Genomic DNA, 19,963 nt, shown 5'->3' with positions numbered 1-19,963 from the left:
AGAAAATAAACAGTTCAAATGTATTTTATTCAAAACAAAATCAACCATGAACAGTGGGCATTTTACAACAGTTCCTGAGTTTTTACACAAATCATGAACATTAAATAAAAAAAAAAAGTCTGAAACAGCACTGGACAGTAACTACTGTACTGTTAAATCACCATTTTGAACAGTTTATTGCCTTATTTACAATAAGGTACTGGGGGGAAAACATTTGCGCAATTATATAGAATGTTGATGCAAAACTGGACAATATGTCCAATATCTACAACCCAAAAAGTAGTAACACACAGAAGGTCACTTATACACAAACAGCACTCTAAATGTCAAACGTTGCCACTTTTTAATAGTAAATACTGAATTTGCAGCAAAGTGGGATATATATATAGTGTTCAAATCCACTGGGTAACTTGGACATATAATGTTGTCAGTCGGAAGTAACTACTGTATACTCAGGGCAGATAAATTGTGCCTCACCTTATTTGATATCCTCAGTTTTTAATCTGCTTATTTATTGCCTGTACAACTACACAAATACCTTTCCAACTCTTGGCCACTTGGAAGAAGAAGAAAAAAACACACACAATGTTTTTAAATATGACAGGACATCCGCAAAAAAAAAAAAAAAAAATCAGTCTATAAAAAAACATTAGAAAAGCGAATTTGTTCCAAAACTTGTGATGAAATGTTACTCCAACACATCCCTCGCCAACACTTTCATCATTCGGCTAAATGTCACAGCTTGGAAGTGAATGAATGACTTTACTGTCTAGTAGAAATATTCAGGAAATAAAAAAATAAACTCTACAAGTGCGAGGTGGACAATGGAAGGATTACTGGAGAATTCCATATTATAAAATCTGTCAACGCTATAAAAAACATGAACTAGTGCCACAAAAACCATATTGAACATTACTTTGGCAACTTGGTTTGATTTTGATGTGCATCCCAGAACAGAGTGTGCCATGTTACAGCTCGAACTTAACCACTGGTGCTGTTACTTCTTCGTAGGCTCAGATGATGAAAGATGACTTGTGGCGGAAATGTCCCTGGGGGAGGGGGGGGGGGGGGGGGAACAATTTTGTATGCGAGCAATTGAAAAATACATTGGATCTAAAATCCCTTCGCTCACTCCAAGAAAATTTTGTACCTCATCCGCATCGGCGTAGTCGACACCATCATTCTGCGCCGGCCAACTGAATCTGTCGTAAAGGATGACACTTTGAATGTATGTCTTGTCAACGCTGGTGTAAATACATTGCTACGAGACACTCACTCGTTTTCATTTTGGCCTTTTTTAGAGGAGAAGGCGCGTGAAAGGCAATGCCAAATGCAGCCGATCACAAAAATGACCGCTACCACGCCGCCGACAGACTTGAGGACGATATCGAGGATGTCGACATCATCTGTGGAGAAGGTACAGACATTTTTATCTTATTACACATCCCAATATACAAATAAATTAATTAGGTAGGATTGTTTCAAACTCATTCACTCCCAAAGACGTATTATACAGTCATCAACACTGCTGTTAATTTAGGCCACGGTGTCAAACTCGAGGGCCGGGGGCCAGACACGGCCCTCCAAATAATTTTACGTGGCTCGCGAAGACAAATTGTGCATTTTCATGTGTCGAATTGTCTTCACTTATATATATAAAAAAAAATTGCCAGCCATTTTTATTAGCGTTCATCCTTTTTAAAAAATTTCAACACTTTTTACTAGTCTCTAATTTCAAAACGAGCGATTCATCAGTTTGTTGGATAGCCTATAAATATAAAATATATGACGTTGACAGTCGTAATGGCCCTCTGGGGAAAATACGACTACAATGCGGCCCGCGACATAAATTAGTCTGACACCCGCCAACTGTGACGTAAGCCTCACATGACAGTCATGGTTTAATAAATATGTTAAGCACTGCGTAATAATTCATATAAATGTGTTCCTTTAGGTAATATGTCATCATACATTTTGTATGGCTTTGAGAGTACGTCATAAAAATCTAAATAGACCTCGCAGGTGTACCTAATGAAGTGTCCGGTGAATATAGCCTGGCAAATCTTTTGTGTGCGACAAATAGAAATGTTTTCTTCATCTGTTGTTTCTATCTGATCAATCCTTTTCACATTTTATGCTATCCGCGTTCTCAACGCCGACATTTTCCTCACGGTTGTCAAAAGTGTCAATCACGCGTCACTCACAGACGTCCATCCACTGGGAGGGACACTGGGCGTGGCCTGCGTCATTCTTGGCCTGGCAGTAGTATTCCCCCGCGTCTTCCTTCCTCACCCTGCGGAATTTCTAAGGGGAAATGTCAAGTCGGTCGAGTGACACTCGGCAGCATAGTCGGCAAAATGTAAAAATTCCTCGCATGTGCTGTTTACATCCGAAAACAAACCGATACAGAAAGATTTGGTTGATATGCTGAATAGATAAAATGTGCTAAATAAGGGTTTTGGGCTCATACCAGACTTCCGGTGTCGGTATTAATGGTGTATGTGGCGTTGATAAACTTGGGGGTGTTCTTGGGGTCTTGGGGAAGCTCCTCGTTGTTTTGGAACCAGCGGTAGACGGGTGCCGGGAAACCTTCGTTTTCCAGACAGCGGAGTTCCGTCGACGTGCCCACCGTGACCGCCTCGGGCACGCTGCATCGGGGCACCACGGGTTTCACTACGAAAAACATAGATGGAAGGAAACTTTAGGTGGTAGAAAGCAAGTGACCCACAAGAACTGAAACAATGGCAAAAACTTGGCTGTGCGCTAGCAGATGTAGTTTTTTTTTTTTTTTAATTTACTGTACTTCCTAAAAGAAAGTTAACACAGCAAAAACAGAGGAAGATAAATCGAGTAGATGTCGTAAATCGCCGGACAGAGAACATCCCAAGACTGCTTTTGGACTGAGTGTAGCCACTTGGGCTGAAAGCCCCGGAAACAAAGCCCTTTGTCATTAGAGACATTTTGTCATAAGTCTGGAGTCGTCTTTGAGTTATTTAAGAGTACATAACCATCGTTGGGTATCTGTTTCTAGTACTTCACATCTTTTCAATGAAGCTTAAATCAATGCCATTTACCGGGACTGTTGACTTGAGTTGAGGTCTGGAGAAGTTGCTAAGTGTTAAGTCAGCTAACAAAAAAAAAAAAACCTTTCATTTTACACACCTCTCACGGCAAGACTAATGAGAATCTCGTCAAAGTCTCTCTGGTCGTCGATGGCGGCCACTTCGCAGCGGTACTCGGCCGTATCCGCGCGGGTGGCGTTAAAGATCAGAATGTTGGCCGGCTCTCTGAGCTGAGCCCTGTTCTCCAAGTCGCCTTTTGAGAGGAAAGAAAAGGGAAAAAAAAAAAACCACTTTACAATGGCTGATTGAAAGGCACAGCACGACTCGGGTCAGGTCGCCAACGGAATTCCAAGTGGAGTTCTCCTAGCGCGCCGTTGGTTTACCCGCTATCTTCCTCTGGAAGTAAACATAGCTCGGGATGCCGTTCCTAATCTTCTTCCACTCAATCCTCGGGTTGTTGGTGGAGATGGACTCTATTAAGCAGGTCAGCTCGACGGCTGCGGAAAGCAAACGGCGGGTTGGGAAAAAAAAAAAAATGCCATGCAAATTGAGAGGCGGGAAAGAAAAGCTACTTTTGCGAAAATAGGTTGCGGCAACTTACGCTCAAACTCATTTGCCCACACGATCTTGTCGGTGGTTCGGAGGATTACCGCGAGCGATGATGGGATGTGGCCTGCGGAAAGATAGAAGAAGCAAAAAAAAAAAAACACTTAATGCTGAGTCACCCTGATGGAGTTTTCATTAGCACACATTAACAGCTGGGCTGCTCGCCTTATAAACAACGGATTATCCCGATACACACACACACACATGAGCTCTCCGCAAAGAGAAGCATTAAACGCTTCCTATTTCTATCCAAGAAGATTAACCCAAAACCGAAAGATGCTACGCATAGCATCGCATCCTCCGCGTCCCTTTATGGCGCTTAATTGGATTATAATGCAAGCGGCGCCGGGGTCACGAAAGAGGAAGCTCCCAAAGTTCGCTTGCCGCTCATAAAAAAAAACATAACGACACGGGATCAGGGAGTGTTGTAAATATTCCGGCGTTGACGGACTTTTATTGTTTTGGCTTTTCTCCAGAACGCAGGCGGAGGTTAGGAGTGCTGACTTTGAGCTTTACGGGTACATTCATTTGTCAATTTATTAGGTATGGACAACGGAGGCACTCGCGGGCACAATGGAGGCGCTCCATCAAAATGCGGTCACCTTATTTAGCCTTCGGGAGAGAAATTGGCTCTTAGTACGATGCGGGATGCAATTTCATAAACATACAACAAAGAAGATGGCCGTTCGATTAGTCCGCAATGTTTCACGCGACCTTGAGGTCCGACTTTGCTCTGGTCTTCTTCACGAGCCGCAGAAAGCGTAACGTGCGGCCTGTCAATAGTTAATGGGAAGAAAGCTAGAAGACCGCAGGAGATGTCGGAACATGAAATGAGAAGACTTCAGACCGGAGCATTGTCGTAACCATTACGTGCCGTCGCGTTGACTTGACAAACCGAAGCATCGCTTACTAAATAATAGATAATACTTTTTTTTTTTTAAACTTGAAGCTTTCCGTGCAGGTAAAGGCCTTCATGTTTAAAATGTATGCAGATTGTGAGCCATAAACAAAAATTGTGGGCAGACGTGCAAATTACTTAACCGTGCTTAAATGTGCTGCATATTTAATCATCATTCTTGTTTGGCCTGAGGCACACAGAGGCATACAGTAACTCTTAAGGTTCGAGCACGCTTTTGCTCGAGTGGACTCCTCAAAGCAATCGCTGTTATTTAAGTAAATGCCAATTTTGTTTGAAATAGACTGATGCTTTAGTGTCAAAATTGGAGCAGTAGGAGGAAAAGGTGAATCCACAAATCACGCTATCTATATAGCCAACATTATAATTTTTGTGAGAATATTTAGAATAGGTTATTTCTACTTTACTGTCGTAAAAATTACAATCGTTACAATTAAAATTTAATTTCCGAACTACTTCTCGGTTTACATCGTTGATGTTGTTAGAAATAAAAATTGTAAAATCATAACTTATGGCACAATAAAAGTTTTTGCCAAATGTTTCATTTTTAAAAATTAAATTGTGCTTCTCTATCCTCGTACTTTACTTTTGTAAAATCGCAACTTTTAGGTGGCAAACCAGTTTTCTCATGAAACATGTAAGAGTATACATAAAATATGAGAATCCATTTGCGCAATTCTTTTTATCATGTCGAAAGTCACTTTTTTTTTTTTAGTAAAACGTTGCATTTGTTTTTGTTCATTTACAACTTTTACATCACAATAGTTTGATTCTTATCATTCAAAAATGCATTTTTGAAAAAAAAAAATATATATTTGTTACGGGAATTGAAATCACAGTGACCCACAATTGAGAGTCCTTAAAAATTAGCGAATATGTTCACCATCCGCTAAATCTGTGTCGTGTTTGCGTTGATTCTCATGTAATAACAGTTCACACATGGGACTCGACAACCCCCCTGCTGGGTCATAAAGGGATGCGCACTCCCACTGGGGGACTGGATAAAAGGCAGTAAAAATGGAGGCTGAAATGAAGACAAATAAAAGCATGCCACATCCCCTTTCCTTGTTCCCCTGCAGCTTTCTGACTAATTTAGAGGTCTTTATTCAAAGCAGCCTGCTACAACACGACATCACTTCCCTCGCCTCTGAGCGGGAGGCCGCTAACATACACACACATAAAACACATCAAGTCGTATCAACGTGCCGCCGTGCGCAGATGAGACGTGACGTCCAGGTCTCGGCTTCTGTCTTCGCTCTCTGACTTTTCCCACCCGGAACACGATTGAGGCGGGAGGTGGTGGTGGGGGGGCGGACTATTTTTACTCCAGCTGTGACTGGACATCCCGAGAGACACAAACAATCCCCCATCGCAACTTGTAGATTATCTTTTAACAGCTTCGATAGGCCAGAGGTGTAGCATTATGGTTTAGCGGTCAAGCGGCGATAAAGACATGAGAGGTTGTTGTCCCACTGTGAGCCGCTTTCACAAGGTTGAGGGAAAAAAAAAAAAAAGCATGACATCGTTCACAACGACGCAATTGTGTTATTCTACGCATATGGAACACGTTCGTTCAATGACATCAACAAAACATGCTTGATGTCGCCAGAGAGGCGAACAGGTCACTTCTGTTGAGAGCCTGTGAAAGAGTCAAATTTAATTATTGATAATTTACGAGAAAATTGTTTTTAACCTCCGCAACTCAGTCCGAATGTGACAACGAGCGTTAAAATATATATATTTTTTTAATTAAAAAGAAATTATATATATTATGTTGTTATGTTTAATTGTTTATATAATATTGTGAGAATTAAATTAATTCTTTTATTATTAATTAATAATTAAATTCTATTATTACAAGAATGAAGTTATGGCGTAATTTTACACGAATAAAGTGGTTTTTCGCAAATAAATTTTTCTGAAATTTAAGTCATGATATTATGAGAATAGGGTCAATGTTACAAGAGAAAAAATATAATCATATGAAAAAAGGGTGTTAATGTCGAATATTAAAAACATAAGAATCATAATATCAAAACAATTTTCGTGGACAGGATGTAAAAAAAGAAATCTTGCCCTAGTTATATGTTGTGTGGCTGACAACATATAGTCAAAGGCCTGCCCCCAATCTAGTGACTGTCAAATATTTCCACAGTTTTATTGAGGTTACCACCCAAAGCAAAATGTAGGCCGTGGGAAACCACCAGACAATGCCAGACTAAATACTGACGGGAGAAGCCACAATGGTGTCTCTGTAACACAATGCAGGTCAGCACCAAGACAATATGAACAAATGACAACAATAATCCAGAACGTCTTAATCCAAACCCTTTCTGCGACGTGGAGGAACGTGCACGTCCCGCGATCCTCTTACGCGCCAAAATATGAACGTGGCTATAAAAAGCGCCTTTCCCAGACATTCCAGCGCAGCCTCGCCAAACACGCTGCTAGCGAGCGGACCGTTGGGATCCACTTTTGTCAAAACAACCGGCGCAGTTTAGACCGTAAGCACGTTGTCAGAACTTCTTGAGGGGGGGGGTGAGAAAGGAAGTGTTACCCAACCACTTTTATTCCACCAAGACTCACTATTCAAACAATGAAGTCACTCTGAAGGAGTAAATAACTTTGGTTTCAACCTCAACGGGGAATGACTTCACAATTAAGAAACTTTATTGCTCCCACAGGGTGACTTGTACCGATATTTCAGCTGCCCGAGAACCATAATTTCACCAGAGAACGGTTGAATCGATGCGGTAGAAGAAGAAAGATAGGAAACGTGCAGTGTTCATGTCAGCAGCGTTACAAAAAAAACGTAACAAAGTAAATTGATGTGTTTCTAACTTTATACTTACTGTTTGAGTAACCACTGTGATTTTTTTTTTTTTTTTTAAATAAAGTAATGTATTTCAGCTAGCAGGGAAGCAAGTCGACAGTGTTCACTCCCACAACAGCGCAACCCCCCCGCCCCCTTTTTAACTGGTCTCCTTTACAAAAATACCCCCCCAAAAAAGCAGTTGACAACATTCAAAATTCTTACAACACTTACAAATGAAAAATAGATGTAGCGCACACATTGCACTTAACGATTTAGCCAGAAAACTCATCGGCTAAAACGACTCGGTGGGTGCGAGAGGAGAGTCATCGCAAGTAGTCTCATAAATGCAACTCTACCTGTCAGCATGTTGATTCACACTTGGGTCAGGAGTTCAAGCCTTACGGATGCAATCTAGCGTTTATAGACGCCAGCCAACACACCCGCTCGCCGGCACGCACTCGGCAAGGTGACCGCACGCACACACGTACCACACATCATCCCAACACCGGCCGCATCCATCAGCCCGACTGGTTGTTTGTGGCGGCGTTGATGAGACGTCACCGCCTGCCGTCTATGCAACATTAGTCAGCTGATGGCCACGACGCTACATTAGCGCATACCAAAATAAACATGGCAACGATACACGTTCATTTTGAAATGCGTAAATACCTCCATGAAATCATCCAGCCGACCAGTTGAAATTAAAAACCGAATAAACAAGCCAATTTTACGGGGGGGGGGGGGGGGGTCGTAGCACTTCGCCTGTCACGAGACATCATTATTGAACGATCTATTAATTATGATTGTAGTTTTGCAACATCAAATGAAAAATAACATACCATATGCCGAATATAACAGCTTTAAGAGACTTTGGTTGAAAGTTGCAAGAATCGTGCTGATCTGTCAAAACATTCGATGTTTGTCATTAGATTTGGACTCCAAATGAATCACGTCATACTTGTAGAAACATTATTGCTCAATGTTCATGTGTAGAATGCCTGTTTTATATGCTGGCTGATTTTTCCGCTTACAAGTCAAATGAAAATCAATTCATTGGAATAAACTTCAAAGCAACAGTAAAGCTTTCATTTCAACTGACCGACGCAACAACATAGAATACTGCATAGGTATTATATTCCCGTATAGATTCTCTTGCCATCGGCACATGATATTCTTCAGGTGCCTTTACTCGCCACATTCCGTATTAAGAGTCGAACAAAAAAAGCAGCTCGTTTCAGCAAGCCCCTTTACTCACGCGTTTGCAGCCATTATTTACAATAGTAGTGAAGTGAAACAGAATGGACGCTCTACTTACACATGAGGGCACACACACGACAAGACAAAAGTGATGCCGCACACAAACCAGATGTTGTCCTGCTGCTTTCCGCTCCCGACATCTGACAACGGTCACGTGTCATATTCACAACGCCAATACTATTTGACTACGAGCGTCCGTAAAGGCGTCACACGCATATGCGCTTTGTGTTAAAAGATCGAGATCTTACCGAGGTTGGTGCACAGCACACAACACGCTATCAGTCGCACAATCGCCATCTTGCAGCGTCTCATTTGTCGTTCGCGGCAGCGCACACGCTCGCCACCTCGCAGAAGGTACGAGGAGGATGGGATGGGGGGGTAACACTGAAAGAGAGAAAGGGAGAGCGACAGACAGGACTGGTGGATGTTGCCATCGACCAGTTTCCATAGCTACACTTGGATTTTGTAAAGCCCCGTCTGTTGTCTTGCAGGCTGCAAACACCTGCTGAAGTCTTTTTTATTTTTTATTTTTTTTATCCGAAGTAGAACGTTATTGCAGTCATATTCACACGAGCGGCCTACACAATAAAACAATAACAAACAAGAAACGATTGAGATCTTCAACGGCCTTTATAGCAAGTAAAATTAAGAGGAAGGGGTGATTTAAGTAGGCGGTCCATACTTGATTTAATTGCCACTTTAAATAATGTTTTGTATCATGATAAAATGATAAAGGAGTCTGGTATAAGTCTGACTGTGACTTGTTAAAAGTAATGTAACAAAACCAAATTGTTGTGACATTTACCATTTACACAGAAAGCAGCAATCAATAAAATAAAAGAAACGTGCCTGTAAGATCAGGGTGAGGGCGAAGTCAAAGTCAAATTGCGCACAAGGGCATAGGGGCGGAAGATGGACAGGAAATGCATGTTCATCACTTTTGACAATGTGCTTGAAGATCACAGCATTTATAACCACGGAAAGACGAGAATATTGACAATTTGAGACCAATCAATAAGTCAAAAATGCAAGTGAGCTTGCACCTAAAACGATGGAATACATTATTTTCCCTAAATATGCATGTGTTTATTTTTAATTGTGTTCCACATATGTTTAAAATGCATTAAATTATTACATCAAAATTATTGCATCTGATTTTGACATGAATTGCGGGCGGGCTCCATCGTGTTTACTCAAATGAGTTGACCAGTAGATGGCGGTATAAACTAAGACTTTACTATTGCTGCGGCATATGCTGCCTGCCTTAGCTGAATAATATTAAACAATGCACAAATTCAATATTATTTGCCGTCCCCTGGTACTGGCTCCATTTTCTTCCAAACGTCATTCAAATTCACGTCACTTGTTATCGATTATTAATCACACTGCAATCTTAAATATAAGAACTAAACCTAGTCAAGGACTCAGGAGTCAAACCTGAACTACTAACGTGGACTCCGAATTATTTGTATTCTCTTTAAATCTGATTATGGTGAAGTTGCAGCGTCTTATTTGTCGTTTGCAGCTGCACACATGCTTGCCACCTCGCAGAAGGTACGGAGAGGATGAAGAGGGCGGGGGGACCAGTGGATGTGGTTTCCATAGCTACGATTGTATACGTTAAACCCTGTGCACTGTCTCGCAGGCAACAAACACCTGCCGAAGACAGTCACAAAATATGATCACATTAAGGCTGCCAATTTTTTACCCTACAAAGCAACAACAACAACAAAAATATGAATAGTCACTTTAAAAACTTCTACAGGTTGAGGTATGTGAATCCAGAAACTCAAGCTTAGATCTCTAGCTTTGAATAATTGACTTGGGAAACGGAATTTGTATTAAATCGTGGATATCTAAATTAGTTTTTTACTTGTCGATGACCAGTAGGAGGCGGTACAAACTCGGGATTGACGGCTGCTGCGCCAAGTCCTGCCCGCTTTGTCTTCATCCATCCATTTTCTACAGTTTAACCGGAGTCGGCTTCAATCGGGAAGCCCAGACTTTCCTCTCTCTAACCCTCGGGTCAGGAAAGATAGTTTGTGTTGCCCTTTGGAAAGTTGCTATTTCTGCCTTCAATGGGATTACGTTTCTGGAAGTTACTACGAGTTGTGTAAAAAAAAAAAAAGTATTCTCTAAAATGACTTCCCTCACAAAGTAGCAACGTGGTTTTAAACCGAATTGCGAGACCTGTGAATTTGCAGGCGCTGTGCGTTTGGTGCAATTAGCACTGTGTTAAAAATAGATTTGCGCAAGAAAAAAAAAACCTGAAAGACTTTAATGACTTCCTTTTAAACATGGCTGCTTTTCATCCCCCCCATTGCTGCCTTTTTGCTTAATTTTACTTTGATTGGACTCGTTCTGCGATGGTAGTGATGCATGTGACACCTGTAGAGGCATGCGTGTAAGTAACCATGGCAACTAACTAACAATGTCACTACGAAAAGTCTTTTCATTAAAAAAAAGGGTCACTTGAAGTCACTGTGGGGTGCGTTTCTCTTCCATTTCTAAAACATTAATAATTGATTGTAGTGACGTATTTTGTTTGTTCAATGGGAAAATGTATTCGTCTCATTCTGCCTAACTTCACATCGTTTTTAAGTTATGTAACACATAATTCCGAAATTATTTCTCGGGACTCCCCTTGTTTCCAAAAATCCGAAAGATTTCATCTAAAACTAATAGTTTAGTTGCGTAAGAGATTATGTTATATTTTCTCTGGCAGGAAAATCTGACTCCATCACAGAAAAAAAAAAAAATTGCCTCGTGAAGCAAATGCCCGTTACGTCACGTGCGTTTCGCCATGGAAACGCATCTCGTCAGAGTTGTTGTGTCAGCACCTCAGTAACTTCGGGTGGGAGGGGTGGAACGGGAAGTGTGTGGAGATAATTCTTACAGTGCAGATGAGGGACTAAGCTCGCCACCTGTGCAGATGCCCACAAACAATTCCTGAAGCTTGTAGGAGAGATTAAATTTTAATTAAATTAAATAAAATATTATTGTCACATTAAACCATACAAAAGTCCACGAGTTTAAATAAAAATACTCACGGGCATATACAGTATTTTAAATTTTCTGCAAACAATGGCTAATACTGTAGTCCCTTAGTTGTGAAAGTCTTCTTTGTGTTGTATTATTCTGCCCTCTAGTGGCTAACGTATGCGCACCAGAAAAAGCAAAGAACTGCCAGTTGCCCATCCTTGCGCTATTGAAAATGAACAGAATTAACCTTGTAGGACTAGAAACAGGATGCAAACACCACGTAGGGAGGCCTGAGTTGAGCATTGAACCTAGAACCTCACAGTTGTGAGGCAAATATGCTCATCCCTAGTCTCCCGTGCATGCTTGCTATAGCATACTGTATATTACACATGCAGAATACAGTCCTTGATGGTTTTCCCGGCTGGTGCAAAGCGGCATCTTCTGGAGGTGAAATAATCGCAGCCCTGTGTGTGTGTGCACATGCATGCAGAAACAGGCATCCATTGAAGGGGATAGGCGAGGGGAGGGGTGAGGAGAGGAGGTGTGTGTAAGCGTAGTAGTGGAGTTGCTGGCTTATCAGGGCTAACCATGTGTAGTGGAGGGAAGCTGCTGCATCCTCAAGCTTTATTTCTGTCGCCACACCCATGCGTCACATACAACCGCAATCACGTCACACGATTAATTCTGAAAGGCGTGGATTGTACACATGTAGATTATTATTTTTAATTATTTTAATTTTCTGCTTTTTTTTTTTTTTTTTAGGTAGAAATATGTCCGACATGTCTCTCTGTCAGTGCGCATGATTCTGCGGCTCTGCTACTACTCTACTACGGGCACGCTCCAACTCACCTTGAATGAAGCGCACAGTAGGTTCGGCCAATCCTCGCAAGGGAGGCCCGACCGACAGCCAATCAGGTGAGAGAAAGGGGGCGGGATTAGCAAGGAGGGAGCGAAGGGAGGGCGCTCGCGAGGGGGAGGGATGGGTTTGGCGCTTCCTCCCACTCCGGGGCTCTCCGCTCAGGCGCTCGTAAAGGGAGAGAGAGAGAGAAGGAGGGGAGGGGGGTGGGGGGGAGGCAAAAAAAAAAATCTGCTCCGTGTGTGGCGAGACGAGCGCGGCGGCGGCGGTGCAGGTGCTGTGTCTCATCGGGGATGCGGATGGAAGGACGGGGGAGGGAAGAAGGGACGAAGGGAGGCGAGCGCGCCGGGGAGACGACACCGGATACGAGAAGTCGCTAAAAAAAAAAAAAAAAAGGAGGAGAGAGAAGAGCTTGATAAGGAGGCGCAAGGTCGAATATGAGCCATCGTGGTCGAACGAACGGGGCACTTGGCGTGGCGATAGCTGGCTGGCAATAGTACTATGATTTGGTATGTGGCCACTCTTATAGCAAGTGTATTCAGCACCAGAGGAACGGCCGCTCAAGGTGAGTCAAGTGCAATATAATAGCTCCCGTTGCATTTTTGCACACCATCTGTGCGTGCGTGCGTGCGTGCGTCCATGCGTGCGTGAGAGCGTGTGCTGCTGCTGCAGCTCGAGACATGCGTGGCATTTTTTTTTTTTTTTCCTTGCACGAGATTCGCTCCTAAAAAGGCTTACACACACGCGCGCACACGCGCTGATACGCACACACAATGGATTACTCCGAGCGCGATTGATCATGCTTCATTCAGTGTGTAGAAAGCATGCATGGAGGATCATAGCACGGCAGGTCGGTCCCCATGCTCTTAGGAGAGGGGTGTGACCGTCTGAACCTCTTCCAAGGATGGAAGCAAGGAGCTCAATCATGTCAGATGAACGTACTATAAGAACCTGCAATTTGCACTATGGGAGGATGTCGTGGGAGCGTGGTGCTTGTCCAATATCAATTGCGCATCATCAAATGGCCAAATTACCTTCTTTATTATTATTATTATTATTTTTTTTTAGTGCGGGGTCCTAGTCGTACTCCATGTGCATTGACAGATGCACTCACTTAACCTTGCTTTCCCATTCATGTCCAGACGAGGGAGACACGGGCCAAGCTGTTGCCTGGTAACTGATCCCAGTGACTCCCCCCCCCCCCCCCCCCACGTCCACGCATACCCATCCCAGTTGAAAGTGCTCTGCTAGCACACGTCTGGCGTGAAGTCTGAGAGAAAGTAGGGTCTTAAAGCGTGGCTGCGTGTGTGTGTGTGTGTGTGTGTGTGCGCGCGTGTGTGTGTGCGAGTTTGTGAGAGGGTGCTTGGTTTTGCTGCAGTGAAGGTGACAGACTGGAGGATTTTCTCCAAAAGCCACCAGAGCTTTCGAGACGCTCAACTGCAGCGTTCCACACGTTTATTTCTTAAGCGGCATACTGGAAAGTGAAAATTATTAATTTGTCAGCTCCTATTTTTGTTTGATTATCCTAAGATTTTATCAAATGTGAGGCAAAGCATTAAAATAACCCCCCCCCCTCCCCCTCCCTCTTGACGTAAACGTTGAGGGCCAAAAAGTAGAGCTTATGCGACAAGTCGAATCGCAGATTCATGTCATGTGTAAATCAAAGCTGCCAAGACAGTAAATAGGTCAAGTTTAGATGAGATTATGATTTTTCTGTCATGTGGCTGACTGATGAGATCGAGCCAAAACGTGGATAGTGAAGTCAGTCAAGTAAGATCTGAACGGCAAGAAGTGTTGCGTGTTCACATAAACGTCCCGACGTGGTTTGTTGTGCAAACTGGCCAACGATACCCTGGATAAGCCTCAGGGACAAGTCGACTGCTGAGCATCTTTTTTTTTTTTTCTTCACCCTGTTTCACACGCTTTAAGTATGCAACATACAGATCTGTCCATTGGAAGTGTTAGCTCATGCTAACAAACGATGCTAAAGGTAATGCTGTTAAATAGTATTGATTTTTATTCTGCAATACAGCTTCACAAAGATAGCTCAGAAGTTGCTTAATAAATTTATTTCTGATTATTTGCTGCCAAGTAAGCGGGTTGGGAGTCAGGTTGGAGAGCATATGGTCCGTGAGACTGGAGGTCACTTCAACAAAGTCAACGGTAATTTGGCAACCAATCAAGGTGAAGCAGGAGCCACCGTAAGCGGTAATTAAGTGACACTGGCAGAGCGTTGCTGTTTGAAGGCGACTATTTTCAGCTTTGCGTTCCTGTTTGACAGCATGCAGAGATCTTGTGAACCGCGACTTGGTGATAGGTTTCTTTAAAAAAAAAAAGAGACAGAGAGATTGTATTTGGGTAGGTGGCGAGACTGTCAGTCACATTGTCAAAGGCATCTCGGGAGATTTGAGATTGTGCCTCAGATAGATCGATCGCTCTGACTTTTGTTATTTCTGTCTGGGACATTGTGTGAGTCTGGGATTTAGAGTGCTGATGCTTTTATTTAGGATGATGCTGATCAGTACATGTTGCATGTTCTCAAAACAAAATCTTTCCCACTTGAAAAAACAGTGTAAGAGTAACTGCCATCTAGTGGCGAATAATGAGATTACATCTTAAGACTTTTTTTTTTTATTAACTTTTTGTAAAGAATTATTTGGGTTTATATTTTGAAAATGACCTTAAGCAAATGAATTTTTTTGGGGTTATTTTTGTTATTTAATCAAGGGAGCTAGTTGTCCATCCCTGCACTAGCTCGTGTATTTAAAACTGACATTGGTTGCTATTGCATGAAGATAACATCATATGAAAACAGTGAGTGCCGCTGTGCAATCTACAGTCTGCTGACCCACTCTCGTGGCTAGCAATGGATGCAAGGTCACACACATTAACTCCACTCATAAGATTACCTTCACTCTGTGCATCACTACTACAAGGAACAGCGTTGCTTTGGTGGTGTCCGATTTCTTTTATCTGTGCAACACACCGGCGGGGCTGATGCGAAGCGTACGAGAGCCGAGATGTCAATTTTCACCAGCATTACTCTACTTTTTGCCTTCTTTGAACTTTTAAAACTATCATCAGATAGATTTGACACACCATCTCGGCCCCATCCATCTTATGGTTGCCTTTTACACACTTTTTGAACCTTGTAACTCCATCGGAGAAAAAAAAAAAAGGAAAAATATGATAGCCAATTCTGTGGACAGGAGGGCTGTAAAATAAAAATATTTGGATTGGAAAATCGAACGAAATCCAAATTGAATCGTCTTTTATCGAAATGTCAACTCGCAGCGAAAACTTTTGAAGCAACTTGTGTTTCAGCTCAGAGTATGAAATCAAGACACTTTTCATCATCATAAATAATAACATTCTAAGTTTGACTTATTTTTGGAGTTATCTTCAACCCACACGAGCACGACGCCATTTTCACTTTGTGCATACGTACTGTATCCACACATACACACGCTCATTCCCTGATGTGACCTTCAGCCACGTAGGCTGGCATTCAATTACCTCCCTGTCAATGGCCCATCCAGCCCAGTGGCCGCACGCCCTTGAGAGGCTCTCCGCGGCCATTTCGTCCAGTGAACCTTCTGCATTTGCCACGACGACGCAAGCTTACATGCAATTATCCCCCTTTTGCTAGCTTGATGCATTTGGACACTTCAAATGCAGATGATTTGACGTAGTCCGCCATGTGCTTTTGCTCAACATAACATTTGGAGTGAAGTAGTCACGAGTGAGTGGGATGCTTTTTATGTTGTTTGCATGCACTTGAAAACAAGTTGAAATCTGTGGTGGAATTAACCTCGTAGACCCCCCCCCCCCCCATCATACTCCCTGAACGACTGGCGTGTTGCTATGGACAGCTGCCTGCTATTTGGACTTGAACAGATGTCTCTTATTGGTTGATAGGGGTTATCATAACAATATGAATACTTTTTTTTTTTTGGTAGTTAGTGTGCACTGTCATGAAATAAATCTTACGGAATTACAAATTAATTTAAGCATTTACTCAGCAAAGTTGAACCTAAGTGCTAAGTTTTGAGTGATATTATCAGTATCGTTGAAGTGAAATAAGTAAATAAAATAAAGTCAAAAATTAATTACTCACCTCTTGACAAACCCTGAAAGATAAGAAGGAGATTCGGGGACAGTAAAAAAAAAATATATTCCTATTAATGGCAAGCTTATTTGGTGATTCTACTAGCGAGATTAGCAGTTACACTTTTAGCCATATGTTAATTATGTCAGCCTGTGCTTAATAAATTTAAAAAGGAAAAAAGAAAAGATTTTTAGTTTTAATTTGAAGCTAGAATAATAAGGAACAAATATGTTTATTGAGAGCATGAATATTTCCTCTCAGTAAGTGCTCACGAACCCTTGCGGGCATCATCGTGAATCCATCAAGGAAATGAAATTGCTAAACGCTATGATCGAGCCACTGCTGATTGCGCCCCCTTGAGGATCCCCTAATGAGATTGGACAATTATTAGCCCTGGAACTCTTCACGGGATCCAAAAATAATGTCCAGCCAGGAACCAGAACCATCCTGAACATCAGCACAGAAAATAACAAATTGAGTCCCCCCCCACCCCCACCCACTGAGCGATAGCTTTGAGTTTGCGTTTGACGTCAAGTGACTCTATTTAGCCAAAGCAAACAATGTGGCCAATGTGAAGTTGCTGAGGAAATCTTAACCATTCGCGAAGGCCTTGAATTCAAAAAGCCTTTGATATCTATCGACTATTCACTCATAGCAATGGTTTGAAAAAAAAAAAAAAAAAAGGGACTGTTTAATGTCAGTGCTTTGCATTTCAAAACCTTCCCCCTGGCTTCAAAAAGAAAAGACCACCACTTTTGTGTGTTCGGCTTTTATCCTAAAAACATCAGAATGCTTTGTTGTATACTTCTATATATTTCAAACTTAACATTGTCAGTGAGGACAATTATATTATGAATTCAACGGAGGAAATTGTGCATGGAAATACAACATAGCTTTAGTATGTTCTCTTTTGGTCAAAAGACACAATAGCAAAGCAGATTCCAGCAGATGAGTTTGAAAAAAAAAAAAAAACCCCCACACATAATTTGATTTAATCTGCTTCTGTTTCTGAACAGAATTTGCGCCGGCTGAAACGACCAAAGTGGATTAACTCTCTGACAGGATAAGGCCGATTAAAATGATAAACACACTCGCTAAGTGATCCATATGGCCTTTCAGATATCGAGTCCAAGCTTTTGGTTTGTCGAGAAAATTCCAAAACAATCAAACAAAAACAAATCTTACAGGTCGTTGTCGAATCATTCTAGTTTCTCCTTCCCGACTCGTTTGATCACCTTTTTAATCAAAAATCTTGAGCCGACGGTTTGGGTCAAATCCGCAATCTTGTGTCTCAATATTTTACTCTACCTTCACATCGAAATGTCAAAACGCAAAGATTGATGGATCGCAACGATCCCAACAATTATCTCATCAAGCATTATCCTGCTAATGAAAGCTTCTACTTGCATTTTGTGAAATGTCAGCATGTCCCTTGATGGCACGGCTCAATGAAAGCGTGGTCTCGGGGTGTGTGTGTGATGGGGGGGGGGGGCAAACTGGAGAAAATCCATTCCCGGAGTGATGGTTCTGCTGAGGCAGGTTGGACCGCGGTCGGGCCCGGTGGCAGCCAGCGAAGATCAATGCGACCTCTTGGCAGCTTCCGTTCCGGCACCGTCCGCCAAACGCCGCGCGCCGCTTTCTCGTCCGTGTGCAATAAAGTGTTTGAATGGCAAGAGAGTCAATTTGTTGACGGAAGCGCCTAATTACGTCCTCAGGTGCCCACGGAGTGAGAGAGGAGCCTCGGTTTGTGACGGCGCGCGCCGGAGAGAGCGTGATCCTGGGGTGCGACGTGTCCCCTCCCCTGGATGGCCAGCAGCCCCCCTACGTGGTGGAGTGGTTCAAGTTCGGAGTGCCTATTCCCTTCTTCATCAACTTCCGCTTCTACCCTCCCCATGTGGACCCGGAGTACACCGGTGAGCGCAGACTCATTGTCACAAAACGGTGATCACTTTCTGATTCGAACGCCAAGAATCTAGGAATCAACTCTTGATTCATTCTTTATGCCATGTGTGTCCCATATTTCTTATCCTTTAGAAAACACAAATTCCAAAATCACAGACGGACATTCATTGTCACAAAACGGGAATCACTTTCTGATTCGAACGCCAAGAATCCAAAGAATGAATCAACTCTTGATCGATTCTTTGATTATTGGATGTGTGTCCCATCATTTCTATCCTTTAGAAAACGCAAATTCCAAAATCGCAAACACTCATTGTCACAAAATAGGAGACCGCTTTCTGATTCGAACACTAAGAGTCTAAAGAATGAATCAACTCTTGATTGATTCCTTGATTATGGGATGTGTGTCCTATAATTGCCATCCTTTAGAAAAACACAAATTCCCAAAACACAAACGCAAAAACAAAAGCCTCCCATCAGAAATACAAACAGTGACACAAATAAACGAGCGTGCGTGATTGATGTGTGACTCACACAGTTGAGTGAAAGTAAAATCCACGCCTATTAGAGATGCATTACACGCCGCATGAATCGCATCATAACCTTAAAAAAAAAAAATCCTCCTGTGCTGATTTAGTCGATGCGTCTGCGCGTCGCCTTCAACGCGGCAGGAAATTGCTTCCTCTGATGTTGCGTTGTGTGCGTGTGTATGTGTGTGAGACAAGATGGCGAGCTGTCAGAATGGGGTCACATTTATCCCCTCCCGTTGGTTCCTCTTTACCGCTTCGCAAACCTCACCCTCGGCTCTTAATACGCTGTCAAAAGTGAGGCAAAGCATGGCTGCATTTCAAGTCTTGAATCTAAAAATGACTCTGCACTTTTTTTAAGGGGATCCTCCCCGTGTAGCTCGGTAGCGCCGATCCTACGGGGGTGTGTCATTGTTGACTTGAGCCTTTTGACCCTACGGCGGGTTTCCCGCCATGTGTAAAGTGGCGCTTTCAAAACGTATCAGCGTCCGCTTGGCCACACGTTGGGTGTGAGAGAAGAGCAAGCGTGAACATCTCAGGAAAAAAAAAAAAAAAAACAACAGGAAGTGTAATTATCTATACGGTCATTTGGTTGCTAACCAAAACAGCAGCACCTATTAAGGCGGCGCCTAATCATCAGCTACATCCTCAGTGACTCTGGCGAATTCTGGATTCCAATGAAAAAAAAAAATCTTTTTCCGCTAAACGATACACTTTACCCCCCCCCCCCCTCCCTCGCAGACTATATTATCTCCCCTTCATTACCGCGCGAACTTGTCCCGCGGCCGTATGGAAATTACAGCATTTAAAAAACATCTATTTTTGTGCCGACTCAAAGCAAAGACTCCATCAATAATTCAGTCGGGCAGCTTGTGAGATTTTTAGCGTCTGATTCTCGGGCTCTGGGACAAGCTGCCGGCGTAAGAAGATCA

At 42.6% G+C, this 19,963-nt stretch overlaps 2 protein-coding genes across 7 annotated transcripts in view; one reads left to right on the top strand and one right to left on the bottom strand.

Moving 5' to 3' along the window:
- Positions 1–8: 8 nt before the first annotated feature.
- Positions 9–9,096, bottom strand: jam3a (junctional adhesion molecule 3a). 3 transcript variants are annotated; one of them, XM_085917181.1, is made up of 9 exons: positions 8,905–9,096; positions 3,664–3,735; positions 3,446–3,559; positions 3,163–3,315; positions 2,471–2,673; positions 2,205–2,304; positions 1,277–1,406; positions 1,151–1,202; positions 9–1,049 (listed from the first exon to the last, which is right to left on the bottom strand). In XM_085917181.1, the coding sequence occupies exons 1-9, from the start codon at positions 8,966–8,968 to the stop codon at positions 1,014–1,016; spliced, it is 924 nt and encodes a 307-aa protein (XP_085773307.1). In that variant the 5' UTR covers positions 8,969–9,096; the 3' UTR covers positions 9–1,013. The 3 variants fall into 3 exon arrangements, with proteins under 3 accessions (XP_085773307.1, XP_085773308.1, XP_085773309.1); XM_085917182.1 differs by lacking the exon at positions 8,905–9,096 and adding an exon at positions 8,763–8,811; XM_085917183.1 differs by lacking the exon at positions 8,905–9,096 and adding an exon at positions 8,715–8,779.
- igsf9ba (immunoglobulin superfamily, member 9Ba) overlaps positions 1,325–19,963 on the top strand; it is a 41,671-nt gene continuing 23,032 nt past the window's right edge. For 3 of the 4 annotated variants that reach the window (XM_085917176.1, XM_085917173.1, XM_085917177.1), the window contains exons 1-2: positions 12,745–13,059; positions 18,318–18,515. In XM_085917176.1, coding sequence (XP_085773302.1) covers positions 12,996–13,059; positions 18,318–18,515 — 262 coding nt within the window. In that variant the 5' untranslated portion in view covers positions 12,745–12,995. Of the gene's footprint in view, positions 1,418–12,400; positions 12,554–12,744; positions 13,060–18,317; positions 18,516–19,963 lie in introns of those variants that run through there. The other variant, XM_085917174.1, reaches the window with a different exon arrangement.

This window comes from Syngnathus leptorhynchus, chromosome 7 (genome assembly GCF_054491065.1).
Source record: "Syngnathus leptorhynchus isolate UIUO chromosome 7, UIUO_Slep, whole genome shotgun sequence".
Lineage (NCBI taxonomy): Eukaryota > Metazoa > Chordata > Actinopteri > Syngnathiformes > Syngnathidae > Syngnathus > Syngnathus leptorhynchus.
Note: the sequence above shows the minus strand (reverse complement) of the source record. Positions and strands in the feature narration are given on the sequence as shown.